Source organism: Aquarana catesbeiana, linkage group LG02 (assembly GCF_042186555.1).
Source record: "Aquarana catesbeiana isolate 2022-GZ linkage group LG02, ASM4218655v1, whole genome shotgun sequence".
Taxonomy (NCBI): Eukaryota; Metazoa; Chordata; class Amphibia; order Anura; family Ranidae; genus Aquarana; species Aquarana catesbeiana.
Genome location: NC_133325.1, coordinates 812,233,573 through 812,259,714, shown reverse-complemented (window position 1 = coordinate 812,259,714; position 26,142 = coordinate 812,233,573). Strand labels below are relative to the sequence as shown.

The 26,142-nt window shown below is 47.8% G+C and overlaps 1 protein-coding gene across 1 annotated transcript in view; it reads left to right on the top strand.

Moving 5' to 3' along the window:
* The first annotated feature begins 200 nt into the window (after nucleotides 1-200).
* The window catches only part of LOC141129517 (uncharacterized), an 89,584-nt gene continuing 63,642 nt past the window's right edge, over nucleotides 201-26,142 (top strand). The window contains exon 1 of the mRNA XM_073617599.1: nucleotides 201-285. Coding sequence (XP_073473700.1) covers nucleotides 231-285 — 55 coding nt within the window. The 5' untranslated portion in view covers nucleotides 201-230. The remainder of the gene's footprint in view (nucleotides 286-26,142) is intronic.

Genomic DNA, 26,142 nt, shown 5'->3' with positions numbered 1-26,142 from the left:
GTTAGAATTCATCTCAGGGAGAGAAGTGAAATATTTTTGTAGCTGTTGTATGATGGTATAAATGTCGTCGTCTCTATAATGGGCATAAAAAGGGGTTGAGTGATATTCTGCCACCTCTGTGCATGACATGTGGTTTTCCTGTAGACTCGTCCCCCAGAAATGACTTAACCACATAGTTTCCTCTGTAGACATTCTCTATCTGTGTCATTTGCACGAGAGCCCCCCTTACCATGAGATCCGTGACTCATCTTCTCCTGCTCTGTGTCCTCCTCCAAGCCTCTTCTGGTGAGTATAGACATTCTGGCTTTTCTAGGATTCTGAAGGGGTTGTCCAGCCTTATATACATTGTATACTTTTATTGATCTGGGCTGTATATCACGGCTGTAACCATGGAGAATATTCACTATAACTGAACCAGCCTGGGGAAGTATTTTATAGCAAATAGAAAGTTTGGAGTTTAAATAAAACCATCATCATTGGCCAGCGTGTGATGACATCACTACAAAGGAAACTATCATCTTTGGTCAGCGTGTGATGACATCACTCTAAAGGCATTTTATTGCAAAGCAGACATTGCACATTGCTAGCTGTTTGTTACAATGGAACTTCTGGTCCTCTTTAGAACCAGAGCAGCAAACAAAATCTCTGTCCCTGTTCAGACCACGGTCTGGAGTTTGGGATTTGTTTATAGATTGTCATTCCACCAGCCTCTTTTTCTGTGATTTGAAGTTCCTCATCAGTGATATGATCCTGAGATCATTGTGTCCTCTGCTGCAGAAATGGGCCGCTACAGAAACATCCATTTTATTGTTGGTAGTTGTGAATCTATGAAGGTTCCTTCCCTGGAGAAGGGTTTGTCCGGTCTCCCCAATCTATGATGGACCTCTGACAACAAAACTCCTCTTATCCCAACCCTACAAAATGTGTGAAGGGCATTTGGGTGCCATTCATTCATAAAATCATCACCGGAATCATTAATAATTGATTCCATTAACACTGAAAGAAAGCACAGAGCATTAGGAGGACAGAAGGAGTAGACATATTTATTGCACAGCTGGGTTGGGGGTCTGATCAGTGATGGGTTGGGTGTAGGATGGGTTGGGGGTCTGATCAGTGATGGGTTGGGTGTAGGATGGGTTGGGGGTCTGATCAGTGATGGGTTGGGTGTAGGATGCTTTGATCTGTTCATAAACAATTACTAATATTGTTACAATGTATCAGGGCCATGTTAATGGGGGGCCCCTGCACTTTCCCCCAAGAAGCTGCTCCCTGAGCCCACGCTGCCCCGAAATTGGGGGCCCCCATGATGGCACTCAGAGTGATGGATACACAGGGGAGGCAGGCTGGCAGCGATGCGCCATGCTGTGCAGAACGATACCTATTATTTCACAGCCAGCAAGGAGGGGAAGGGCCAGAGTGCCAGTGATGCTCTGACCCCGCCCCATGCAGCTTGAATGCTCGGGACTCGAAGGCTGTGGGGTAGGAGCACTGTATCTCCACTGGAAAAGGGAGTACTACATGGATGGAATAATGGTGCTGGGGGATATCAAGGGTGTATGGGGGGAAAACAATGCTGAGGGGGATCTGGGGTGTGTAGGGGGTAGCAATGCTTGGAGTATCTTGGGTGGCTATAGTGCTAGAGGTATCAGGGATGTAGAGAGGCCACAGTGTAGGGGGTATCAGGGATATAGTGGGGTCACAATACAAGAGGATTTATGGTATATGGTAACAGTGCTGAGGGGAATATCTATGGTGTAGAGGGGTCAGAGTGTTGGGGGATATCTGGGGTGTAGAGGGGTCAGAGTGCTGGGGGATATCTGGGGTGTAGAGGGGTCAGAGTGCTGGGGAGATATCTGGGGTGTAGAGGGGTCAGAGTGCTGGGGGGATATCTGGGGTGTAGAGGGGTCAGAGTGCTGGAGGGATATCTGGGGTGTAGAGGGATCAGAGTGCTGGGGGGATATCTGGGGTGTAGAGGGGTCAGAGTGCTGGGGGGATATCTGGGGTGTAGAGGGGTCAGAGTGCTGGGGGATTATCTGGGGTGTAGAGGGGTCAGAGTGCTGAGGGGGATATCTGGGGTGTAGAGGGGTCAGAGTGCTGGGGGGATATCTGGGGTGTAGAGGGGTCTGAGTGTTGGGGGGATATCTCTGGTGTAGAGGGGTCAGAGTGCTGGGGGGAATATCTGGGGTGTAGAAGGGTCAGAGTGCTGAGGGGAATATCTGGGGTGTAGAGGGGTCAGAGTGTTGGGGGATATCTCTGGTGTAGAGGGGTCAGAGTGCTGGGGGGATATCTGGGGTGTAGAGGGGTCAGAGTGCTGGGGGATTATCTGGGGTGTAGAGGGGTCAGAGTGCTGAGGGGGATATCTGGGGTGTAGAGGGGTCAGAGTGCTGGGGGGATATCTGGGGTGTAGAGGGGTCTGAGTGTTGGGGGGATATCTCTGGTGTAGAGGGGTCAGAGTGCTGGGGGGAATATCTGGGGTGTAGAAGGGTCAGAGTGCTGAGGGGAATATCTGGGGTGTAGAGGGGTCAGAGTGTTGGGGGATATCTCTGGTGTAGAGGGGTCAGCATGTTGGGGGGATATCTGGGGTGTAGAGGGGTCAGAGTGTTGGGGGGATATCTGGGGTGTAGAGGGGTCAGAGTGCTGGGGGGTTATCTGGGGTGTAGAGGGGTCAGAGTGCTGGGGGGGATATCTGGGATGTAGAGTGGTCAGAGTGCTGGGGGGTTATCTGGGGTGTAGAGGGGTCAGAGTGCTGGGGGGATATCTGAGGTGTAGAGGGGTCAGAGTGCTGGGGGGATATCTGGGGTGTAGAGGGGTCAGAGTGTTGGGGGGATATCTGTGGTGTAGAGGGGTCAGAGTGTTGGGGGGATATCTCTGGTGTAGAGGGGTCAGAGTGTTGGGGGGATATCTGGGGTGTAGAGGGGTCAGAGTGCTGGGGGGATATCTGGGGTGTAGAGGGGTCAGAGTGCTGGGGGGATATATGGGGTGTAGAGGGGTCAGAGTGCTGGGGGGATATCTGGGGTGTAGAAGGGTCAGAGTACTGGGGGGATATCTGGGGTGTAGAGGGGTCAGAGTGCTGGAGGGATATCTGTGGTGTAGAGGGGTCAGAGTGCTGGGGGGATATCTGGGGTGTAGAAGGGTCAGAGTACTGGGGGGATATCTGGGGTGTAGAGGGGTCAGAGTGCTGGAGGGATATCTGTGGTGTAGAGGGGTCAGAGTGCTGGGGGGATATCTGGGGTGTAGAAGGGTCAGAGTACTGGGGAGATATCTGGGGTGTAGAGGGGTCAGAGTGCTGAGGAGATATCTGGGGTATAGAGGGGTCAGAGTGCTGGGGGGATATCTGGGGTGTAGAGGGGTCAGAGTGCTGGGGGGATATCTGGGGTGTAGAGGGGTCAGAGTGCTGGGGGGATATCTGGGGTGCAGAGAGGGATCAGAGTGCTGGGGGGATATCTGGGGTGTAAAGGGATCAAAGTGCTGGGGGGATATCTGGGGTGTAGAGGGGTCAGAGTGCTGGGGGATATCTAGGGTGTAGAGGGGTCAGAGTGCTGGGGGGATATCTGGGGTGTAAAGGGGTCAGAGTGCTGGGGGATATCTAGGGTGTAGAGGGGTCACAGTGCTGGGGGGATATCTGTGGTGTAGAGGGGTCACAGTGCCGGGGGATATCTGGGGTGTAGAGGGGTCAGAGTGCTGGGGGGATATCTGGGGTGTAGAGGGGTCAGAGTGCTGGGTGGATATCTGGGGTGTAGAGGGGTCAGAGTGCTGGGGGGATATCTGGGGTGTAGAGGGGTCAGAGTGCTGGGGGGATATCTGGGGTGTAGAGGGATCAAAGTGCAGGGGGGATATCTGGGGTGTAGAAGGGTCTGAGTGCTGGGGGGATATCTTTTTGGGGTTGAGAATTCAGGGGTGTGGAGGTAGTAACAGGATAACAACGGTAGGGGTAAACCTGGTGTGTGTGGTGGTGGGGGGGGTTGGGTGGAGTTAGGAATGCTGGATGTATATAAGATGTAGAGGGGTTACAATGTTGGGGTATCTGAGGCTCTGTCAGGCTGGATGGTGCCTCATGATTTTTATTGGCTTCTGTGTCTATATTGTTACAACTGTCCTGAGCATCATTCTAGCAGATCTATTATATGCACAGGACAGATTTGTTACTTTATGTATCCACCTCAATACTGAGCACTTCCCCCCCCCTTCCTTCCCAGGTCAATTTTCAGCTTTCAGCGCTCTCGCACTATTAATGACAATCGCACGGTCATGCTACGCTGTACCCAAATGCAATTTTTATAATTTTGTTCACACAAATAGAGCTTTCTTTTGGTGGTATTTATTCACGACTCCGTTTTTTATTTTTTGCGATATAAGCGAAAAAAGAGTGGAAATTTGGAAAAAATAACTATATTTTCTTCTTTCTATTTTAAAAGAAATCCAATAAAATTTAATTTTGTCATAAATTTAAGCCAAAATGTATTCTGCTACATGTCTTTGGTAAAAAAAATCCCGTTAAGTGTATAATAATTGGTTTGTGTGATCACGGACATATGTGCGCAAATGATCATGTACAGATGTGCGCAGGTGATCACGTACATATGTGTGCAGATTATCATTGGGACATGTGATTTTACTGGGACATATGTGGGGGACAGGTATCTTTACTGTGTGGAGACATGTGTTTTGGGGACATGTGTATTCACTTTGTGTTTTTTACATTATGGTGACACTAGGTTGGTGATCAGTGTGTAAAAAACAGCTCATATTCACTGATCACCAGCTGGCTGCAGCGATCCGCTCTCCTCTCCTCACTGACAACTTCCGTGTGAGGAGAGGAGAGCCGATCGCCTAGCAACCGGCTCTGTGTTTAAATCACATGACGGCTGTGATTCGACATGGCCGTCATGTGATCAGGAGAGCCAATCACAGAGCCCTACTGCCGATCAGGGATGCGCTGTGTCCGGGTGACACGAGCGCATCTGGATCGCGCCGCTGCATGGGAATGCTCCTTCTGAGGGACGTTCCTGAACGTCCACTCAGAAGGGGAGAGCGCCCACCCGGCCGTTTATGTGCAGTGGCCGGGTAGGAGGTGGGTATGTAGTATTTTCTCACTGTTTCTTTGCTGTACAGAATGATTGTTCATGTAGTTAATGCGGAACTCCACCCAAAAATGGGGAAGCTCCACTTGTCTACCTTCTACCTACTTGATGTCTGTTTACCTGCACTGTCTCTATTGTAGGGGCCCCAGAGCATTACATTGCCCAGGGGCCCATGATGCGATTAAGACGGCCCTGTAATGTATTAATGATTAAAACCCACAAACACCAATGATGCCTGTAAATAGAGATGGGCCAAACACCCCTCTGTTCAGTTCTCAGCAGAACTCCCGAACAGGTGAAAAGTTCTGCCCCAAACAGCAAACTCCATTGAAGTCTATGAGAGCCGAACGTGAGAAATCAAAAGTCCCCATTTTGAAGGCTTATATGCAAGTAATTGGCCATAAAAAGGGTATGGGGGATCCGGGTCCTGCCCTGGGGAACATGTATCAATGCAATTTTTTTTAAGTGATTGTTTTTTCAGCAGCAATGATTTTAATGATGCTTAAAGTGCAACAATAAAAATTAAAAATTCCTTTAAATATAGTGTCAGGGGGTCCCATAAGTCTGCCTGTAAAGTGGTGCATCTGTACCATGTATAGAGCCTGCTTCAGCAAAACTGACATTTATAAAGAAAATAACAAGTCAAATCACATTCAACTTGACTCGCAGTTACAATTTCCGGCACCCAGCTATTGAAAAAAATGGCTTGGGCCCCCCCCAAAATCCATACCAGACCCTTATCCATGTTGATGGGGACAAGGCTCTCTTCTCCACAACCCTGGGCTGTGATTGTGGGGGTCTGCCAAGTGGCCCCACCCTTACCTGCCCCAAAGCACCCACCCCCCATGTTGTGGCCCCCATGTGGCCTGGTATGGTTCGGGGGGGGGGCACTAACTCGCCACCCCCTTTCCTGACCTGCCAGGCTGCATTCTTGGATAATTGCCTGGTATGGACTGGGGGGACCCCATGCTGTTTTTTTTTTTTTTACAATTTTTTTACCGCCAAATGTTTTTTTAAAAATGTAGCTGTCAGTGGGGAAGCCCATTGACAGCTGACAACTCATTGGTGCAGTTCTGCATGTGTCTACAATAGGTGACGTCGCCACACACCAACATGACAGAAGGTGCGCACATACGTCTCCAAATGGATGAACAAGGTGGAGATCCACCCACCGTACCACCCTCCATGCATTAAAGGGGCACCCAGATTCCAAAGACCAGGTCCTAAGAAGAATGGGGCGTCCCTGTGTGTGTTGGGCAGCCACCGCAAGCACAGAAATCAACGTCCTGTTACAGTGAAACACAATAATTACATATGTAGCACTGACCCCCTAAAGGGCTGCTGGTAATTGATTGGGCCTGCACTCAGCCTATCAACCCCAGAAAATGGCCTCTACCCCCTAGGCACAACTGTGTGGTAGTGTGTGTGTGTAAAGCCCAATGGTTAAGAGCAACACAGCAATAACACAATATACTGAATATTTACCATTACCTAGGTATAGGGTGACCACATTTCCAAACTGCCATTCAGGGACACCCCCCCCCAAAAAAAGATGGTTTTTAATACTTTTTTTTGCCAATTTTTTTTGGGGGAAAAAAGCAAACAGTGGTAACCAGTTTAGACAGGTGATATGCAATGTGCACCGGCTTTAACTAAGTCCCTTAGACAGCAGCAGAACGAAGGGGGACACGGAGGAAGAATGGAGGGGGACAGAAGCAGAACGAAGGGGGACACTGAGGAAGAACGGAGGGGGACAGCAGAATGGAGGGGGACACGGAGGAAGAACGGAGGGGGAAAGCAGCAGAACTGAGGGGGGTGGGGGACAGCAGCAGAACGGAGGGGGGTGGGGGACAGCAGCAGAACGGAGGGGGGTGGGGGACAGCAGCAGAACGGAGGGGGGTGGGGGACAGCAGCAGAACGGAGAGGGCTGGGGGACAGTGGCAGAACTGAGAGGGGTGGAGGACAGCAGCAGAACTGAAGGGGGTGGGGGACAGCAGCAGAAATGAGGGGGGTGGGGGACAGCAGCAGAACTGAGGGGGGTGGGGGACAGCAGCAGAACTGAGGGGGAGTGTGGGGGACAGCAGCAGATCTGAAGGGGGTGGGGGACAGCAGCAGAAATGAGGGGGAATGTGGGAGACAGCAGCAGATCTTAAGGGGGTGGGGGACAGCAGCAGAACTGAGGGGGAGTGTGGGGGACAGCAGCAGAACGGAGGGGGGTGGGGGACAGCAGCAGAACGGAGGGGGGTGGGGGACAGCAGCAGAACTGAGGGGGGTGGGGGACAGCAGCAGAACTGAGGGGGGTGGGGGACAGCAGCAGAACTGAGGGGGGTGGGGGACAGCAGCAGAACGGAGGGGGGTGGGGGACAGCAGCAGAACGGAGGGGGGTGGGGGACAGCAGCAGAACGGAGGGGGGTGGGGGACAGCAGCAGAACGGAGGGGGGTGGGGGACAGCAGCAGAACGGAGGGGGGTGGGGGACAGCAGCAGAACGGAGGGGGGTGGGGGACAGCAGCAGAACTGAGGGGGGTGGGGGACAGCAGCAGAACTGAGGGGGGTGGGGGACAGCAGCAGAACTGAGGGGGGTGGGGGACAGCAGCAGAACTGAGGGGGGTGGGGGACAGCAGCAGAATGGAGGGGGGTGGGGGACAGCAGCAGAACGGAGGGGGAGCATGCATTGCTCAGTGCTCACTTTAACAAAGAAGTGTAAGTTACACTAACCTGGAAGTTTGTCTGGCGGGAGGCAAACTCACGGACCTCGTGGGTTGGAGGGAGGGAGGACTCGGAAGAGGCTCAGGAGAGAAGTTGAGACTGGAGAAGTCGGGCAGCTCGGAGTCAGGCTGTGCTGCTGGCAATGTGCTGCTGCTGCACTGGCTGGCGGCTGCTGGAGTAGTCAGCAGCCCCGGGACTGGCACTGATTGGGCAGTGGGCACAGCTGAGCTGACTGGGCACAGGCTAGTAAGTGTGGCTGCCTGGGCCAGGCTGGCGGCTGCTCTCTCTGTCTCTCGGAGGCGCGCCACTCAGCTGTAGCCCTGCCCACTGCGCTGACTGCCCACATGACGGACGGTGTCAGCTGACATCACTGGTTGCTAGACGCGGGGCGGGCGGCCCTAGCCTAGCAACCAGTTAGGCAATAGGCATATGATGTGTGTTATGTGTTACTCACTTATGTATAATGATTATAAGGGTGGCGGAGTCGGACTGGTGCCGGCGGTGTGGTTTTTTTTTCATTCCGGGACACTGTATAGTCCTGGAATGAAGGTGCCCAGGACATGGGACAAAAATCTGAAATAAGGGACAATCACGGGCAATCCGGGACACGTGGGCACCCTACCTAGGTATCCGCTACTCCACCAGCTGTAATGAGTAATAGAGTCTCACACGCCTTGTAACTTAACCACACAAACAGTTTACTGGAAACTTGTTCACATATTAGACATAGTGATAATTCTGATATACAGAGTGACAGTAACATCAATCAAGGTGTGCATGTGTGAACCCAAAACTTTGATGGTCACTTGAGAAACATATGCAGACAGGCGACAAGTGGGACTTATGCTCATTATGGTAAAACCTTGACACTGAGCAGTTTCCCACCCCCACCTCAGAGCATACACACACCAAATTAATAATGTAACATCAGGTGTAATACAATAAGGTAATACAATACAGATATTTATCTCGCCTACTCAAGGGCTCCCCCTAGGTTGCAACCCACTTCTCAATATTGTTAAAGTGGGTCATAATGCTATATAACCACAGTGTAAGGTTTGGGGGTTGTTTAGCTCAAGTGTAGCACCCGCTAGCGAGAACAGTCCACACAGATGATTCCTTTTCAGGGCTTTTTTGGCCCACTTTTATTAAAGAAAATCAAAGTTCCAGAAATGAAAACAAAAGTAGTTTCCCTCACAGGGGGTTTTCACCATCAGCTTTAAATAAAAGGATATTTAGCCTCCTGGCTTACACATGCAGCATTGCATACAAAATACCGAGCCACCTGGCTCTCTCCAACAGCAGACACACCACTGCTCAGGCTCCTACATGGAGCTCTCCTGACTACTGTCAGCGACCTCAGACTCAGGTCTCTGGCTTTTACCTTACAGCCTGCACTCTCTGGCTACTTCAGTGCACCCCTACACTCTCTGGATACTTCAGTGCACACACCTGCACTCTCTGGATACTTCAGTGCACACCTGCACTCTCTGGATACTTCAGTGCACACCTGCACTCTCTGGATACTTCAGTGCACACCTGCACTCTCTGGATACTTCAGTGCACACCTGCACTCTCTGGATACTTCAGTGCACACCTGCACTCTCTGGCTAATTCAGTGCACACCTGCACTCTCTGGGTTCTCCCTTGCAAGCCTGGACTCCTGGAGACCTCCTGTCTCTCTGGGTGGAGCCCAGAATCATTGTCCTGACTCTGCTATCAGGCCCACACACCTGAACAATCAGTGTGCCGGTGAGTCCCAAAACCTGGACCCAGGACTAGGGATTTCATCCCACCCAGATCTCTAAGAAATCCCAAGGCTCCAGGTCCCAAAATGGACCTTACTAAATAATGAGAACACTGAAAAGTCAGTTTCCTCTCAAACAAGCAAATACCCTGGAGCCCCTCAACCTGCCTGGTTGAGAATCCTGGACCAATACACTGGTGGGGTACCACACTATCACAATAGGTAAAAGTCTCTTGTTGTCTTCTTTCTTCAGCTAGCTTATTAGACTGCAGTATTTATAATCCAGATAGTGAAACAAGTAAATGTAGGTTGTATAGTAATAGCAATACTTTGATAGTTGTATGCTTGTGGAAAAAGGCAATTAGTATAACTCCTCCTTAGCGGTGGATGTGTTGTAACATTAACTTATAACACATGGACAGCAGTCCTGCAGTTCCACTGTGTGTGAGCTATGGCTGAATGAGAATACTTCTGTAGGACTACAAATCCCACCAGCTGTCTGTAACTTTGCAATGCAGTAACGGTACGCTCTATTGATATGGGCAAGTGCCCACTCACCAAACTAGGTCCAGATGCCTGCAAAGTTCCTCTCCTGGAAGTTCAGTTCGGTCCAATATTTAAACAAACAATAGTGCGCTATAATTAACTTCCTAATACTGTGCACAGGCTCCTAATTAGAGCAGTGATGAACTAGTGATAATTGCATAAATCAAGTGCTATGTGCTATAAAAAGTGCTATGTGATAGAAACAAATAAATATGTTAAAAAGTCAGCAATATGCACATAAAAAGATATCATCAATACTCGCTAAGTTCAGTCACCAATAATGGGGGCATACTGCAGCCCTCTATTACAAAAAAGATAGCCAAGATAGTGATAGTCCCTGTCACGGAACGCCCCCACACTCCGCTTGAGTGCTTCCGTCATATACCGCTTCCTAAGTTCTGGAACACGAGTCCAATGGATCTGGCTAAAGGAACCCCAAGAACTAGACAACACCAGTCTTGGAGTACATCAGAACTACCTTTATTTTGAGATCTCACAGACCTTTATACAGCAGGGATGACTCAAAGCTAACCTAATTAACATGAGCTAATTTACTACAAAATGTACCCAGACCAGATGACAGTCTTGTGGGCACCGAGCTTCACACATTAATACAATTAACAATACAAACAACAATCTCCCCCCTCCTCAGCCTAGACCATTCGTCTATTAGCCAGGGCTGGTGGCTAATATGATCAGCTCTCTCAATTAACATAAACACATGTTGATAACACCAGCATCTCCTCACAGGATGTGTCCCAGCAGAATGAATCAGTCTTATCAGCAGGGGGCTGCTGGAGCAATCCCCCCTCCCTCTTCAGGGACACAAATATACAGTAAGGAGTCCCCATACAATATATACATGACTGAGTCCGATTAATACAGTTCAGACTGGATTTCTCATTCACCTCAAATGCTAGGGCCCATAATCGGTGGGCAACAGGCTTGCATACAGTCCTCTCCAACAGCCTCCGCTCTGGCCATGCCCGTGACATTTCTCCCCTTTCGGCAGGAGACTAACACAGGAGGAGACCCCAGACGGGTTGACTCCGAAGTTAGTCCACAGCTCCAGTCCTCTACTGCCTGTACCCACACAGTACCCCAAACAAATCATCCCAAACAGTGCATTACTCACCCAGCCATCCTCTGCCTCTCTCAGAGAACATATCTGCCGCTGGGGAGACGCCCGGACTGGCCCTTCTCCCTGGAATCCTTTCTGCTGCTGGAGAGAAGACAGGGGGACTGGGCTCACTCCATCCTGCTGTTGGGGATCTGGGCCGACTGCCCAGCATCCCTGGGGTATACAGGTGGGGACTGAAGCCCCATCAACCGACACCAGATAAAGCTGCAGTTGTGAGGTGATGACTGCATTCTCTCCTTGGATCCTGATCTGCAGCTCGCGATAGACTGCAACCTCCTCACCTTGGGCCTCCACAATTGCTGCAGGTGTGGGGCAGAGGTCTTGGACCCTCTGTCCGGTTGCCAGAACTTCTGCTGGGGGTTTGCCAGGTGGTTCCTCCTCTACAGAAACGTCTATTAAATCCCCAGTCTCTGGAATTGGTAAAAGTGTGGGACAGAGGTCTTGGACCCTCTGTTCAGTTACCAGATCTTCAGCTGGAGAAGTTTGTTTTAACTCCATAGATGCTGCTGGCAGAAAATCACATGTCCCTGTCATTGTTGTGGGAGAAAGGCCGACTACCTCTTCTCTCAGGAAGGCTGAAGCCACTGTTGGTGCTGGGCAGAACACAGTGAACTTTGGCCCTGATAGCAGCTCTTCTGCTGGAGGCTCATCAGGTTGTTCTTCCTCAGCAGAAAAGTCTATTAAATCCTCTACCTCTATAACTGGTGTCTGTGGATAGAGGTTCACCATCTCCTGTCCATGGAACCCAGAAGATGTTATCAGTGCTGGGCAGAGGTTAGCAGAGCTCTGCCCTGTTGTCAGCACTTCAGTTTTGGGAATGGCAATCTCCAGATTTTCCACTGCAGATTCTCTGGCATGCTGCTGGACAGGCACATTCCTCCATCCAAGATCATCCCATGCAGAAACAGGATCATCAAGGTCAGTCAGCACTTGCTGCCTCCGCCATAAGACCTCCGCCTCCATAGCTGTGGGGGCAGGTTGGCAAAGCACACTATCGCTCTGCCACATTGCCGACTCTTCAGCCAGGATTTCAGGGTTGTCAGCTGGTATTTCCTGATAGTCCCAGGCAAAGGGAGCCCAGCCCTGGCACTGAGCAATGTCTAGCAGCCGTCTGTAGGCGATCTCTAGCTCCCATTCCTGAATGGCCAGAAACTCCAAATCTTCCTGTGCCCAGTGCACTTCCGAAATGTTCAGTAGCCCTTCTCTGAAATCCATGATTTCGTCCACCCGCCGCTCCAAATCACTCCCAAAGTTAGGGTCCCCTGTCAGCTTCACAAACAACAGTCCCAAGCCGCCGTAGCTTAAGCCTTCCGTTGGGCTGTCATCCGCTATCCAGGGACATGCTTGGGATACATGCCACCGGAGGGCTCTGTAGCTCTCATCCAGCTTCATCTCTGCCCAGACCAGCCTGCTTAATTCAGCTGTCTGCTTCTTGTGTGGTTTTTCTCCCAAAAACCGCACCCGCAGTCCGTACTGCGACCAGTACCTTTCCTCGATGGAGGGGAGAACTTTTCCCTGGTGTCGCTGCTCACGGGCTAGCGCTTCCTTCCAGAGTTTGCAGCGAATAGAATCACACCATCCCAGCAGGACCTGCTCCGATACTGGTCCTCTGTGCTGTATCTGCATCTCTCGCAACCTCCTTCTGAATTCCTCATCCATGGCGGCTGGTATCTGTACCTCTCCTCTTCTGCTATCTGGGCCTTGGATCCAGATGGAAGTTTGGATGTCCCAGACTTCAGGAAGCTTTCCCGCTGCTTGCCACCAATGTCACGGAACGCCCCCACACTCTGCTTGAGTGCTTCCTTCATATACCGCTTCCTAAGTTCTGGAACACGAGTCCAATGGATCTGGCTATAGGAACCCCAAGAACTAGACAACACCAGTCTTGGAGTACATCAGAACTACCTTTATTTTGAGATCTCACAGACCTTTATACAGCAGGGATGACTCAAAGCTAACCTAATTAACATGAGCTAATTTACTACAAAATGTACCCAGACCAGATGACAGTCTTGTGGGCACCGAGCTTCACACATTAATACAATTAACAATACAAACAACAATCTCCCCCCTCCTCAGCCTAGACCATTCGTCTATTAGCCAGGGCTGGTGGCTAATATGATCAGCTCTCTCAATTAACATAAACACATGTTTTTTTTTATTCCATATTTTTATTAGATTTTACAAGTAAATACATTGTACAATTAGAACTGTACGTCGTGCAACGACGTCTAAGTGTTTTAACAGGATGTAGCTAAACTTTAACAGGTTGAGAGTATCTGTTCGCGGTAAACATATGCAACAGTTTATGAATACGTTTTAAATTTCCTTAAAAGGTAAAAGAGACATTTCTTACATTATTACCGTTAGCAGCCCACTGCCCTGGCGTGGCACCCCAATTGGGATCCTTAGTGCCACTCCAGCGCAGAGCGCCGGTGTACAACTTTTATAAGCCTAAAATGTCTAAAGGATATTAAGCAGAACCTTTGTGAGAGAACTAGGGAGGGAATACAGTATTGCTCGGTCAAGAAAAAGTATTGTTTCATCATGTGATCATGTGGTGGATGCAGTGTCAGTCCAGTCTTTCCAGGGTTGCCAGTAGGTGCGTGTTTTTGTTGCTTGGCCCGTGTGGGCTACTAATGTGATCTCGTAGCTGAAGTGTAGGGCAACTATGTCCACTACTTGGGTTAGTGTCGGGTGACCATCCGACTTCCATTGTCTAGTTAAGTTGAGTCTCGCTGCCAGGAGAATGTGTGTAGTGACATGCCTGAAGGGAAATGGAATGTCCTCAATAGTCAGGTTTAGGATTGCTAGTGCAGGTGAGGGTGTGATCTCAATGTGGGTTATTGTTGATATTAATCGGAAGATCTTTTCCCAATAGGTACGGAGGGAGGGGCATGACCAGAAAACATGGAACATGTCCCCTATAGATGATTTACATCTCCAACAGGTATTGGGGTTTTTGGGGTTAAAGGATGACAGTCTGGCAGGGGTTAGGTACCAACGTAAGGAAATTTTTTGCATGAGCTCCCAGAGGGCCGCACATTTAGTGGCTTTATAGACTGTTTTAAGAGCTTGCTGCCATTGGGATTCTGTGTATATGCAGGCTAAATCTTTTTCCCATTTATGATGTTCAGTTGTTTTGGAGAAGGTCTGTTTTTGGTGTAATGTATTGTAAAAATATGAGATGCCCTTGGTTTTTGTGTCAGTATTAGTGAGGTATTCCCAGGTCTTTGGGTGGATGGTATAATTAGGGAGGATTATGGTACTTAGGCGATGACGTATGCGTAGATAGGTAAAGTAGTCGGTTGTGGCGAGGTTGAATTCAGATTGTAATTGGGGAAATGGTTTAATGCTGTTGTCATGAAGTATATCTTGCAGTGATTGTATACCCTTCTTAGTCCAAGATGTTAGTGGGAGGTCTAGTATTAAGTGATGAAGAACTTGCAAGGGTATGTGGGTTTGTGGGGTGACAGACGTATATGTGTGGGAGGCTTTTAGCTTCGACCATGCTTGTGCTGAGGCCTTCATGGTAGGGGATAAATATGTCGGTACTACTGTGCCCAACGGGATACTAAGTAACCAGGTTTTTAGGTTAGGGTGGATGAGCGATGTTTCTTCTATTTGTCCCCATAAAGTTGTTGGATTGGGATGGAACCACCCTGGTAGTTGGGCTAGAATTGCTGCCAAGTGGTAATCTTCGAAATCTATGGAGCCCATACCCCCGGCTAGTTTGTGTTTAGTTAGTTTGGAGTGGGCACACCTGGGGCGCTTGCCATTCCACAGGAATCTGTTAAACAGTGTTTGTAGGGATCTGAAGAATCTAGTTGGTAATGGGATTGGGATAGTTCTGAAGTAGTAAAGCAATTGGGGAAGGCAGATCATCTTGAAGGCCGCTAGTCTGCCCGTCCAAGACAATTCATGTTTTGCTATTTGTTGGTTGGCCGCTTGGATAGTCTGGAGAAGAGGTGGGAAGTTGCATGAGTAAAGGTTTTTAGTTGTTCTTGGTAAGTGAATTCCCAAGTATGTTATATCTGTAGTTGCCCAAGCAAATGGATATTGCGTTTGTAATAAGTTTTTCATAGTGGCATCTATGTTGACATCTAGTATAAAAGATTTGGAGGTGTTAACCTTGTAGTACGATACCGAGCTAAACCAGTTCAATAATTTTTGCACCTCAGCCAGGGAGCCAGACGGGTTGGTAAGGATAAGAATAACGTCATCAGCGAATAGGCTGATTTTGTGATGTACATTGCCGGTTATTAGGCCGGATATGTTAGGGTGGGAACGAATGTGTTCCGCCAGGGGTTCCATGAGTAAGTTGAATATGATCGGTGATAATGGGCAGCCCTGGCGTGTACCGTTGGTAATGGGAAATGGGCGAGACAGCATGCCTTCCGTATACACTTGGGCTTCTGGATTTGAATATAATGCCATAATGGCGTTCAAGATGGTGCCCTGAAATCCAAATTTCCTGAGGACCGTGTGTAGGTAAGTCCAATGGACTCTATCGAACGCCTTCTCTGCGTCCAAGGATAGGAGCAGAGAAGGCGTTCCTGTGATTTCAGCTTGGTGTATGATATTGATCATTCTCCTGGTGGCGTCAGAAGATTGTCTACCCTTAGTGAATCCTGACTGGTCAGGGTGGATTAACATTGGCATGATTTGGATTAGTCTTGTTGCAATTGTTTTAGCATATATTTTGAGGTCGAGATTGAGTAGGGATATCGGGCGGAAATTTTGGGGGACATTAGATGCTTTCCCTGGCTTCGGTAGTGTTATGACCAATGCTGATAGATATTCTTTGGAAAAGGAGGAAGAGGAGGCAGCGTGGTTGAATAGTTCGGTAAGGTGGGGTACCAGTTGAGGGGCGTATTGCTTATAATATTCCCCTGTCATACCATCGGGTCCCGGTGCTTTACCGTTAGGTAGTGATTCTATGGTGGTTTTAATCTCCTGGGATGTAAAGGGGGCATTTAAGTCCGTTAGTTGGTCGTCAGTCAGAGTGGGAAGTTTAAGGTTGTGTAGGAAATTGTCTATGTCAGTTTGCGAAGGTTGCAGGGTGTGGGGGTCCCTGTGTAAGTTGTAGAGGTCCCCGTAGTAGGCACTGAAAGCGTCAGCTATGTCTTGGGGGTCACTTAGTGGGATTGATGTGTGTGGGTGGATTAGAAGGGGTATTTTAGTTTTCACTCGTCTGCCCTTAAGTCGCTGTGCAAGTTTTTTCCCCGCTTTGTTGGAAGTGGAATAGGTAGTCGCTTTGAATTTCCTTTGAAGAAATTCGTATGAGTGGAGCAATAGAACCTTTAGTTCCTGTCTTAGGGATAGTAATTGGTTTGTCGTTGGGTTATGTGGGGCAGATTTATGTTTTAGTTCTAGGGTCTCTATTTGGGCCATGAGTTCATCCACACGCTGCGTCCTCTTTCTTTTGTGGTAAGCACCCATTTTAAGTAACATACCTCTCATGTACGCCTTGTGCGCACTCCACACCATGGCAGGGTCGGAGACCGATCCTTTGTTTAACAAGAAGAAGTCGTTAATGTGATCTTTTATTTCTGTGGTGTATTTGTCGTTTTGAATAATGGAGTTGTTGGCTCTCCATATAAATGCGTTTTGTCCTAGGTTGGAATCTTGTATGGTTATTGATATAGGAGCATGGTCCGACCATACCGTGGTGTGGATCACAGAATTTGATATTTTTTGGAGAATGTATTTGTCGGTTAGGAACAAATCTATTCTCGAATACGAGCTGTGTCTTGAGGAGAAAAAAGTGAAGTCTCGTTCTGAGCCGCGATGGCAGCGCCATACGTCATAAAGATCTTGGGAAGAGATGAATTTTTTCAGGGGTGAGTCTCTCCTTTTGGATGGTGATGTAGAATCCATGTGAATGTCCGGTACTAGATTAAAGTCTCCGCAGATTATTACGTGACCCTTTTGAATGGGTTTGGCGGAACGCATGACTCTGCGAATGAATTTCAATTGATGGGAGTTTGGTGCGTATAGGTTTATTATAGAATATGTCACTCTATTGATGTTGCAAATTAAGATAATAAAGCGACCTTCGGGGTCTGATGTGACATTTAGTAGCTGGAAGTCCACTGAATTCTTGACCGCTATCATGACACCTCTAGCTTTGGTGGAGTGCGTTGCGTGAAAGATATGAGGAAAGTAGTGGTTTTTGCAAAGGGAAGCGTTTGAAGCTAGCAGATGGGTTTCCTGGACACACAGAATGTCACTTTGGAGAGCCGAGGCGGTTTTCCATAGTGAGTGCCGTTTGGCGGGGTGGTTGAGTCCGTTGGCGTTTATCGAAAGTATGTTGATCGGCATTTTGTGAATGTTTTGTTGGTGAGTGGATTGTATAACACTTACAGTTCGTCGGTGGGTTCGGTGTCTCAAGATACCTGGCAGCTGTACTTGAAGGCAGGAAGACGGAAGGTCACTATCTGGAAGTGAAGTGCCCAAAAGACTGCAAATAGAGCAATACGTTAGATATAATAAACAAAAAAAGAAATAAAAGGATAAAATCAAAGATCACTGCTCAGTGTGTAGGGTTAGGAAGTTCGTTAACCGCTTGGATAGTAGTAGAGACGCTTATCCTATAAGAGCAACCAAAAAAAAAAGAAAATGCAAAGGATATAGAGGAGGTGCATAGCACCTTGAAGCCTCCGTAGTGGGGTTCAAAAAGTTAGTAACTCGGGAGAGTGAGAACAGGGGTTCGCATGGTGTCAGAGCTCAGGGGAGCTGTAGTATCGTCGTTCGGCCTTTAAACTGGTAGACGTGTGCAGTTCAAGTGTAGTTGCGGTTTGTGTCACCTTGAGGTGATTTGGTTCCTCTGCTGGGTGGAGCTGTGGGAGGAGGTTCCGGAATTATGCCCCATGATTGCAGGAGCTTGAGGCCTCTGTCGAGGTTCACAATCGAATGAGATTGACCATTCCTCACAATAATGATAGTGGCTGGGTAGCGCCATTTGTAGGGCACCTTGTGGTTCTGGAGGCTCTTGGTGATCGGGTTCATCTGGCGTCTCAGTTGGAGGGTAAACTTGGAGAGATCTGGGAAAAATTGAATTCCTGTGTAAGGAGCAGGAAGAGGTGATTTAGCCTTGACTCCCATGAGAAGTTTTTCTTTAATGTGATAGAAATGTACCCTCATAAGGACGTCTCTTGGGACAGAGGCTGCCAAGTGGGATGGTTTAGCAATTCTATGGATCCTGTCTATTATAATGTCCCTCGGAGATGCTTCAGGTATAATGGTGTGCATCAGCTCTTTTGCGTACCTTGGGAGGTCCGCAGGTAGTATGGACTCAGGGATGCCTCTTAGCTTAACATTGTTCCTGCGTGATCTGTCTTCCAAATCGGCCAGCTTGGCGCGCACCCATACTTGTTCCTCTTTCACAGCTTCATATGAGTCAATGACTGCATTTATTGTGGTGGTACATTCAGTGAGGCCTCTTTCAGTGTTGTGCACTCTGTCATCTAGTGAGTGTAAATCAGAGGTGATTTTCTGAAACATAGAGGATAGGTCAGTCATCAGCGAGGACTGTAAGGATATTAACATGTCCTTTAGGGTGGTATCTATGATCGGCTGGCCTGAGGTGGGGAAAGATGCCATGGATGAGTGTAAGGCCTGGTGCATAGTGAGGGGATTTGGAGCCTGGGCCTCAATTAGCTGACGCTGCGGCCGCATCGGCGGCGCATCCAGCCTCATTTTAGCTTTTGCTGGGCTACCTGGCAGGGGGTCATCTCCTGGGGAGCAAGGGGTCTCAGCTTGGGTACCTGTGTCTTGGTGGTGTTCCGGAATCTCGTCTGGTAGGTCCGTGTATGAGTTCCGCGGTCCGTCCGGGCCGGCGCCATCTTGCTGCTCACTGAACGCCGGTTTGTAGGCAAATTCAGTCAGTTTTTGATGCTGGTAGTTCGTGAATCTCTTCCTGGAGGTCTGCATTGTGTTCTCCTGTGTCACAGGAGTAAGGATGGCTGCGGATGGTATCTCTGGTGCGGCCTGTGTTGTTTATCTTTTCCCCTGGCTGACGAGCTGTGTGATTAGGCGTCCATCACAGTCTCCGGCCGGCCACGCCCCCAACATAAACACATGTTGATAACACCAGCATCTCCTCACAGGATGTGTCCCAGCAGAATGAATCAGTCTTATCAGCAGGGGGCTGCTGGAGCAATCCCCCCTCCCTCTTCAGGGACACAAATATACAGTAAGGAGTCCCCATACAATATATACATGACTGAGTCCGATTAATACAGTTCAGACTGGATTTCTCATTCACCTCAAATGCTAGGGCCCATAATCGGTGGGCAACAGGCTTGCACACAGTCCTCTCCAACAGCCTCCGCTCTGGCCATGCCCGTGACAGTTCCAATGTTACGAATGCAAAATATAACAAATATAAAGAAAAGGCAAAGTGTAGTCAGATTAGAAGCACCATTCCCAGCAAACTATACAGGATAAATGGTGCTCAATTACTTCATCCCCCTCCGTCTCTCCACTCCACTGATTAAGATAAATCTCTCATGGAATAAAAGAAATACATCATTGCGCAATGATCAGCATGAAAAGCATCAAAGGCACAAGTAGATCCACTCACATGTACTTCTAAAATGCCCAGCGCTTGAGAACATCCGGACGCTCGTAGCAAATTCTTTTCCTCCTACCGCATCCAGTGTACTTCAAACAGACACATCAGATGTTGTCACTGGCTCCTCCCGACACGTTGCATCACATTGCACGTGACTTTATCATTATTTGTAACATCTCAGTTTGGTCCAAGCTGGCGCCGTCACACCGCGTCGCTCCTTCTGATGACTGTGATGCCGAAAACTTCAGAAATCCTGGGCTCTCTGGTCCATCTGCATGCTGGTTCAGCTGACTCTGCTCTGGAGCTCCTCAGAGGCCGAGCCGATTCTGCTCCATGCCTTGTAAGCCGCAGTCTGTTGGTCACACACAGACCTCACTGTAGGCAGGCCTTGAATCACGTCCCAAGAGGCCGGAAACATGCCACGCCTGTCCCATATCCTTACCCAGCAGGCTGTTCTGTGGCTTGGGTTTGTGGGTAAGTGAACTGGGCATCGTGGGTAGGTAAGTCCCAAACTAAATTAAACATATGAGTCACTTCCTCATTAAACTGCACAGTCCATCATGCATTGCAGCGCTGTGTTTCAAGCATTGAAGGAAAAAATGTCTTGACTGAGTTTTAACATAAACAAGGACATTAGAGGGAGCTGTTCCCTTACTGAAAGCACATCACATATTTGCATAGTAACTTAGGTGGCAAAAAATCCTGCGCTACATACTTCCCCTACTTTGAATCTTTGGTCCCGAAAGATATTCAAAATTCGTGACCTGCTACATGTTTTTGCCTTTAAGCAGTGACACAGAACTGACAAAGGAGCCTCCCACCAATTATCATATGAAGGGAGGCTGTTCTGTACACCTGCAGCTGACACCGTGGTGTCTTGTATAGATGTAAAGAAAAAGGGGAAAGAAAGAAACTGCGCATAGGTGAAGTGTGTAAACAGTGAAAAATGAAAAAAGCTGTGAATTCCTGTATGCAACACAAGCACAGTAAATCAAAAATGGAAAAATGGAATTGCACCGAAGAGGAGACTGGTGACCATACAGATGACCATCAATCCTCCTTAGTGAATAAGTAAAAAAATATATAGAGCATATATAATATAATGAAATACAAATGTGAATAAATAAATAGCAAGTAAATAAGTATACATTACTCATATGCAACAATGGAAAATAAAAAGTCCATATGTAGACAATATAGATGAATCACCCAGGTGATTAATAGAAATCAATTGAAATCTTGCTGAATAAAAGCAAAGTGCTTGGTCCACCACCATATATAGAGAGACTGGCCGCTTACCAGAAACTCATGACCCCCCACTACAGAGGGTCAGAGTGAGCCTTGGTATGATGATGGAACATCAAGCTCTCAACAGAGTGGATGTGATATAAAATAGAAAAGCTCCAATAGTGTAAAATCGTTAAACTGTATTGCAAAATCAAAAAAAGAAACACTCACATGTTGGTATTCAATGTTAAGCGCTTAGGAAAAAAGTCTGGAGTGCCGGCCGGAAGCTCACAGACAACCCGTCCTACTGGTACTGGTATCACAGCAGCGGTGGGAGGTGACACAAACACGTAGCTCACCTTACGCGGCGTTTTGTAATAGAGTTACGTCGTCCAGGGGCAGTAGGTGGTTTCGATGCCAAGTCTTTAATGGCCCTGTATTTCCTTCTGGCTGAATCTGGTATACTGGCAACCCTAGGAGTTGTTTGCATATAACATAGGGCTGTGATTTCCAACGATCAGCCAATTTGTGCTTCCCAGGTATGCCCAGATTCCTCAACAACACTTTGTCTCCCAGTTGTAGGTCTTGTACTCACACCCTGAGGTAAAAATTTCTCTTGTTCCTCTGTCCTCTGGCATCCGATGCAGCTTGAGCCTTATCATAGGCGGTTTTCAGGCTTCTCTGCAGTCTGTCCACATACCCTCTGTGAGAAGTTACTGAGGTATGGTCCAGAGATGTACCGAAAGCCAGATCCACTGGTAACCGGGCTTCCCGTCCAAACATCAAGCGGTATGGAGAATATCCCGTGGCATCACTTGTAGTACTGTTGTAAGCGTGCACTATGGCTGCTATGTGCTTACTCCAGTGTTAGAATAAGGGTAAGAGGATTTCGCGCATATAGTCTATCATATAAATAAATAACTAAATAAATAAATACACATCTAATAATAATAATATGTGGGTGTATACCAATAACAAATCTTAAATAAAGTGCATCAATAAAGTACCCATGCTGGAAATTCATATATCCCAATACATAATCACATTAAAAATCAAATCAAACGCATGTGCAAAAATGCAGAAACATGTGCAGCAAAAGTGCCAAACTGCAAACAACGTAGTGTGGGGTGATTCCAATATATGGATATATCAGAAAAGAGTTCATAAATAACCATAAAAGTTCATAAGTATTGATGGTAATAAAAAAGGGTGTAGATGATAATGATAATAATAATCTTCATTAACCGACTGGCGGCTCAACCAGGCTCTCTAGACTCTCACCTCAAGGATGGAAATAACAGGCATCAGTGTATATCTTTCTCTGTTGTGATAACAGCAACGTTCCCCTCTGCTTACTGTCAGGCACCTCAGGGATGGAAACAACTGGCAACAATGTTTCACTGTATTAATAAGGCAGCGTTCACCTCTGTTAGATATCAGGTACCTGTAAAATAGACTGGGAATTTTTTCCACCTAGGCTGTGACAGCCCGGTGGGAGGAGGGGGAGGAGAAGAGAGGAGGCCTCTGATGGTGTAGTATTTCGAATAAGCAGTTTATTGAATATAAAAACGAAGTGGTCTCTTACATAAAAACAAGTAAAATTCACATGTAAAAGGAAGGAGCGGCGTCCGAAGCGCCTCCTTACGTGACTTCCGGTATAGTCAATTCTCTGCCACGCCCTACGCGTTACGTCACCGCTCGTGACTTCCCCAGTTGAAGTCACGAGCGGTGACGTAACGCGTAGGGCGTGGCAGAGAATTGACTATACCGGAAGTCACGTAAGGAGGCGCTTCGGACGCCGCTCCTTCCTTTTACATGTGAATTTTACTTGTTTTTATGTAAGAGACCACTTCGTTTTTATATTCAATAAACTGCTTATTCGAAATACTACACCATCAGAGGCCTCCTCTCTTCTCCTCCCCCTCCTCCCACCGGGCTGTCACAGCCTAGGTGGAAAAAATTCCCAGTCTATTTTACAGGTACCTGATATCTAACAGAGGTGAACGCTGCCTTATTAATACAGTGAAACATTGTTGCCAGTTGTTTCCATCCCTGAGGTGCCTGACAGTAAGCAGAGGGGAACGTTGCTGTTATCACAACAGAGAAAGATATACACTGATGCCTGTTATTTCCATCCTTGAGGTGAGAGTCTAGAGAGCCTGGTTGAGCCGCCAGTCGGTTAATGAAGATTATTATTATCATTATCATCTACACCCTTTTTTATTACCATCAATACTTATGAACTTTTATGGTTATTTATGAACTCTTTTCTGATATATCCATATATTGGAATCACCCCACACTACGTTGTTTGCAGTTTGGCACTTTTGCTGCACATGTTTCTGCATTTTTGCACATGCGTTTGATTTGATTTTTAATGTGATTATGTATTGGGATATATGAATTTCCAGCATGGGTACTTTATTGATGCACTTTATTTAAGATTTGTTATTGGTATACACCCACATATTATTATTATTAGATGTGTATTTATTTATTTAGTTATTTATTTATATGATAGACTATATGCGCGAAATCCTCTTACCCTTATTCTTTTTCTTGAGTGCCATGTGTACACTTTCCGATTTCGCTGCAATCATCCTTGATGTCATCATATAATTTTTTCACTTTTAGTTTTCATTCTTTCACTTTGTGATTGTCACTCTAATTCCTCTGAATCACTTTAGCGCGAAGGATTTTCACATTTACACACTTACTCCAGTGTTGTTTCTGCTCAGACCTTAGAGTTCCCAGCATGCTTAAGAGAGTTTGGTTGAATCTCTCTGGTTGAGGATCTCCCTGAAGATGGTAAAGAGTGGTTCTGGATTTCTGGATGCCCAACAGATCTATGATTCTTTTAATGAGACTACTCTCAAAATCTCTTCCTTGGTCTGAGTGGATACACTGTGGTAGGCCATAATGGAGAAAGAATTTTTCTACTAGGATCTTGGCCACCGTAGATGCCTGTTGATCAATTGTAGGAAATAGCTGGGCATAACAGGTGAAATGGTCAGTTACCACCAGGACATTTCCCTGCCCACTCAGCTCAGACTCCAAGCATAGAAAATCAATGCACACCAGGTCCAATGGTCCTTGACTCTCTAGGTGGCCCATTGGAGCGGCTCGTTGAGGTAAAGTTTTTTCTCTGAATACATCTAAGGCAAGAATGGCAGTAACTCTCGACTTCGGTCCTAATATAGGGCCAATAGAATCTGTCTCTCACAAGTTGGAAAGTCCTTTCGGACCCTAGATGGCCATGATGATCATGTAGAGCGCAAAACACCTTCTCTGTATGTTTCTCTGGTAAGAACAACTGTCATTTCTCTTCAGAGGGGCCCCTTCGGTAGACCACCGCTTGTTGCAACTACAACTGATCTCACTCTCGGTGTATTAAACGCCCTTCTTTTAAGGAGTCAGCAAGAAGTAAATCAGGGCATTTGCTCTCTAGTGCCTTCAATGCCAAACTGCAGAGGGGGTCTTCCAACTGGTCCCTACGCAGATCCCTTTTTGAAAGTTTTGGCAGACCTTCATCTCCGACTTGGGTGATGTTGCAATAGCCTCTGGGCACTCCAACAGCCAACACTCCAATTTCTTCAGCTCTGGCCCCACCTCTTGCTTGCTGTTCTGCCCCTTCACAAAGGGCCCTCACTCCCTTGGGGGTGAGATGGGTCCATTCCTCTGAGGAGTCTCGGGAACAGTGGGGTCTTCTCGACAAAGCATCTGCATCCTTGTTCCTGACCCCCGGTCTATACTTCAAACTGAAGGTAAGACCCGAGAGGGCAGCCAACCATCTATGGCCTGTGGCATCCAGCTTTGCAGTAGTGAGTAAGTATGTGAGAGGGTTATCTGTTTTGATTATGAACTCTGCGCCATATAGGTAGTCCCTCAGTATGTCCACTACTGCCCACTTCAAGGCCAGGAATTTGAGCTTGTGATTGTGGTACTTCCTCTCAGCAGGTGCCAGGCTCCGACTCACATAAGCAAAAGGCCTTAAATGTCCGTCATGCTCCTGGTACAGCACTCTCCCCAACCCTTCTCGACTGACATCTACATGCAGTTCGTAGGGCTTGGCTGGATCTGCATAGGCCAATACTGGAGCAGTTGTAAGGCTCCACTTCAACTTCTTGAAAGCCTCTTCACACCCGAGTAGTCCAATGCTCTTTTATAGACTCTTTGGGATTCCTGGGCCATACTGATGATTTTACAGGCTTAACTGAATCTGAATCATTGTCTTCCTCCTCACTTCTCAATAGCTCATTGAGTGGGCGAGCTATTTTAGCAAAGCCCTGGCCAAATCTCTGGTAATATGAGCAGAATCCCAGAAATGACCTAAGCTGGGTCACATTAGTGGGTCTCGGCCAGGAGGTGACAGCTTCCAGTTTCTGAGGATCTGTAGCCACCCCTTCGGCAGACACGATGTGGCCCAAGTAATTGACTGAAGGTTTGTAGAACTGGCACTTTTCCATTGAGAGCTTCAGGCCTTTGTCATAGAGCCTCTTCAGGGCCTTCTCCAGGTGCTCTTTGTGCTTTTCCAAAGTCGTGCCAAACACGATGATATCATCTAGGTATACCAATACTTCAATCAGGTTCATGTCACCCACAGTCTTCTCCATCAATCTCTGGAAGGTGGCTGTGACGCCAGACAGACCTTGAGGCATGCGGTCAATCTCGAAGAAGCATACTGGGGTAATGAAAGCGGTCTTCTCCCTCTTCAGGGTGCATGGGGATTTGGTAGTATCCACTTTTCAGGTCCAGCTCGCTGAACCACTTTGCCCCTGACAGGCTCTGTAGGGCATCTTCTATCCTGGGTGTGGTATATTGGTCAGGAATGGTCCTTCGGTTCAATGTCCTGTAGTCGATGCACAACCTCAATGACCCATTCATTTTCCTTACTACCACTATTGGGGAGGCATATGGACTCCGAGACTCTCGGATAATTCCAGTTCTCTTCAGCTCAGCCAGCTGTTCTCGCAGGTCCTCCAAGTCCACCAAAGGAATCCATCTGACTCTTTCTCGGAAAGGCTTGTCTTCCTCCAGGCGGATCCAGTGTTGGGCACTTTTTGCACGCCCAACGTCAAACTCACTCTTCGAGAATGCAGTTTGCCATCTTAGGAA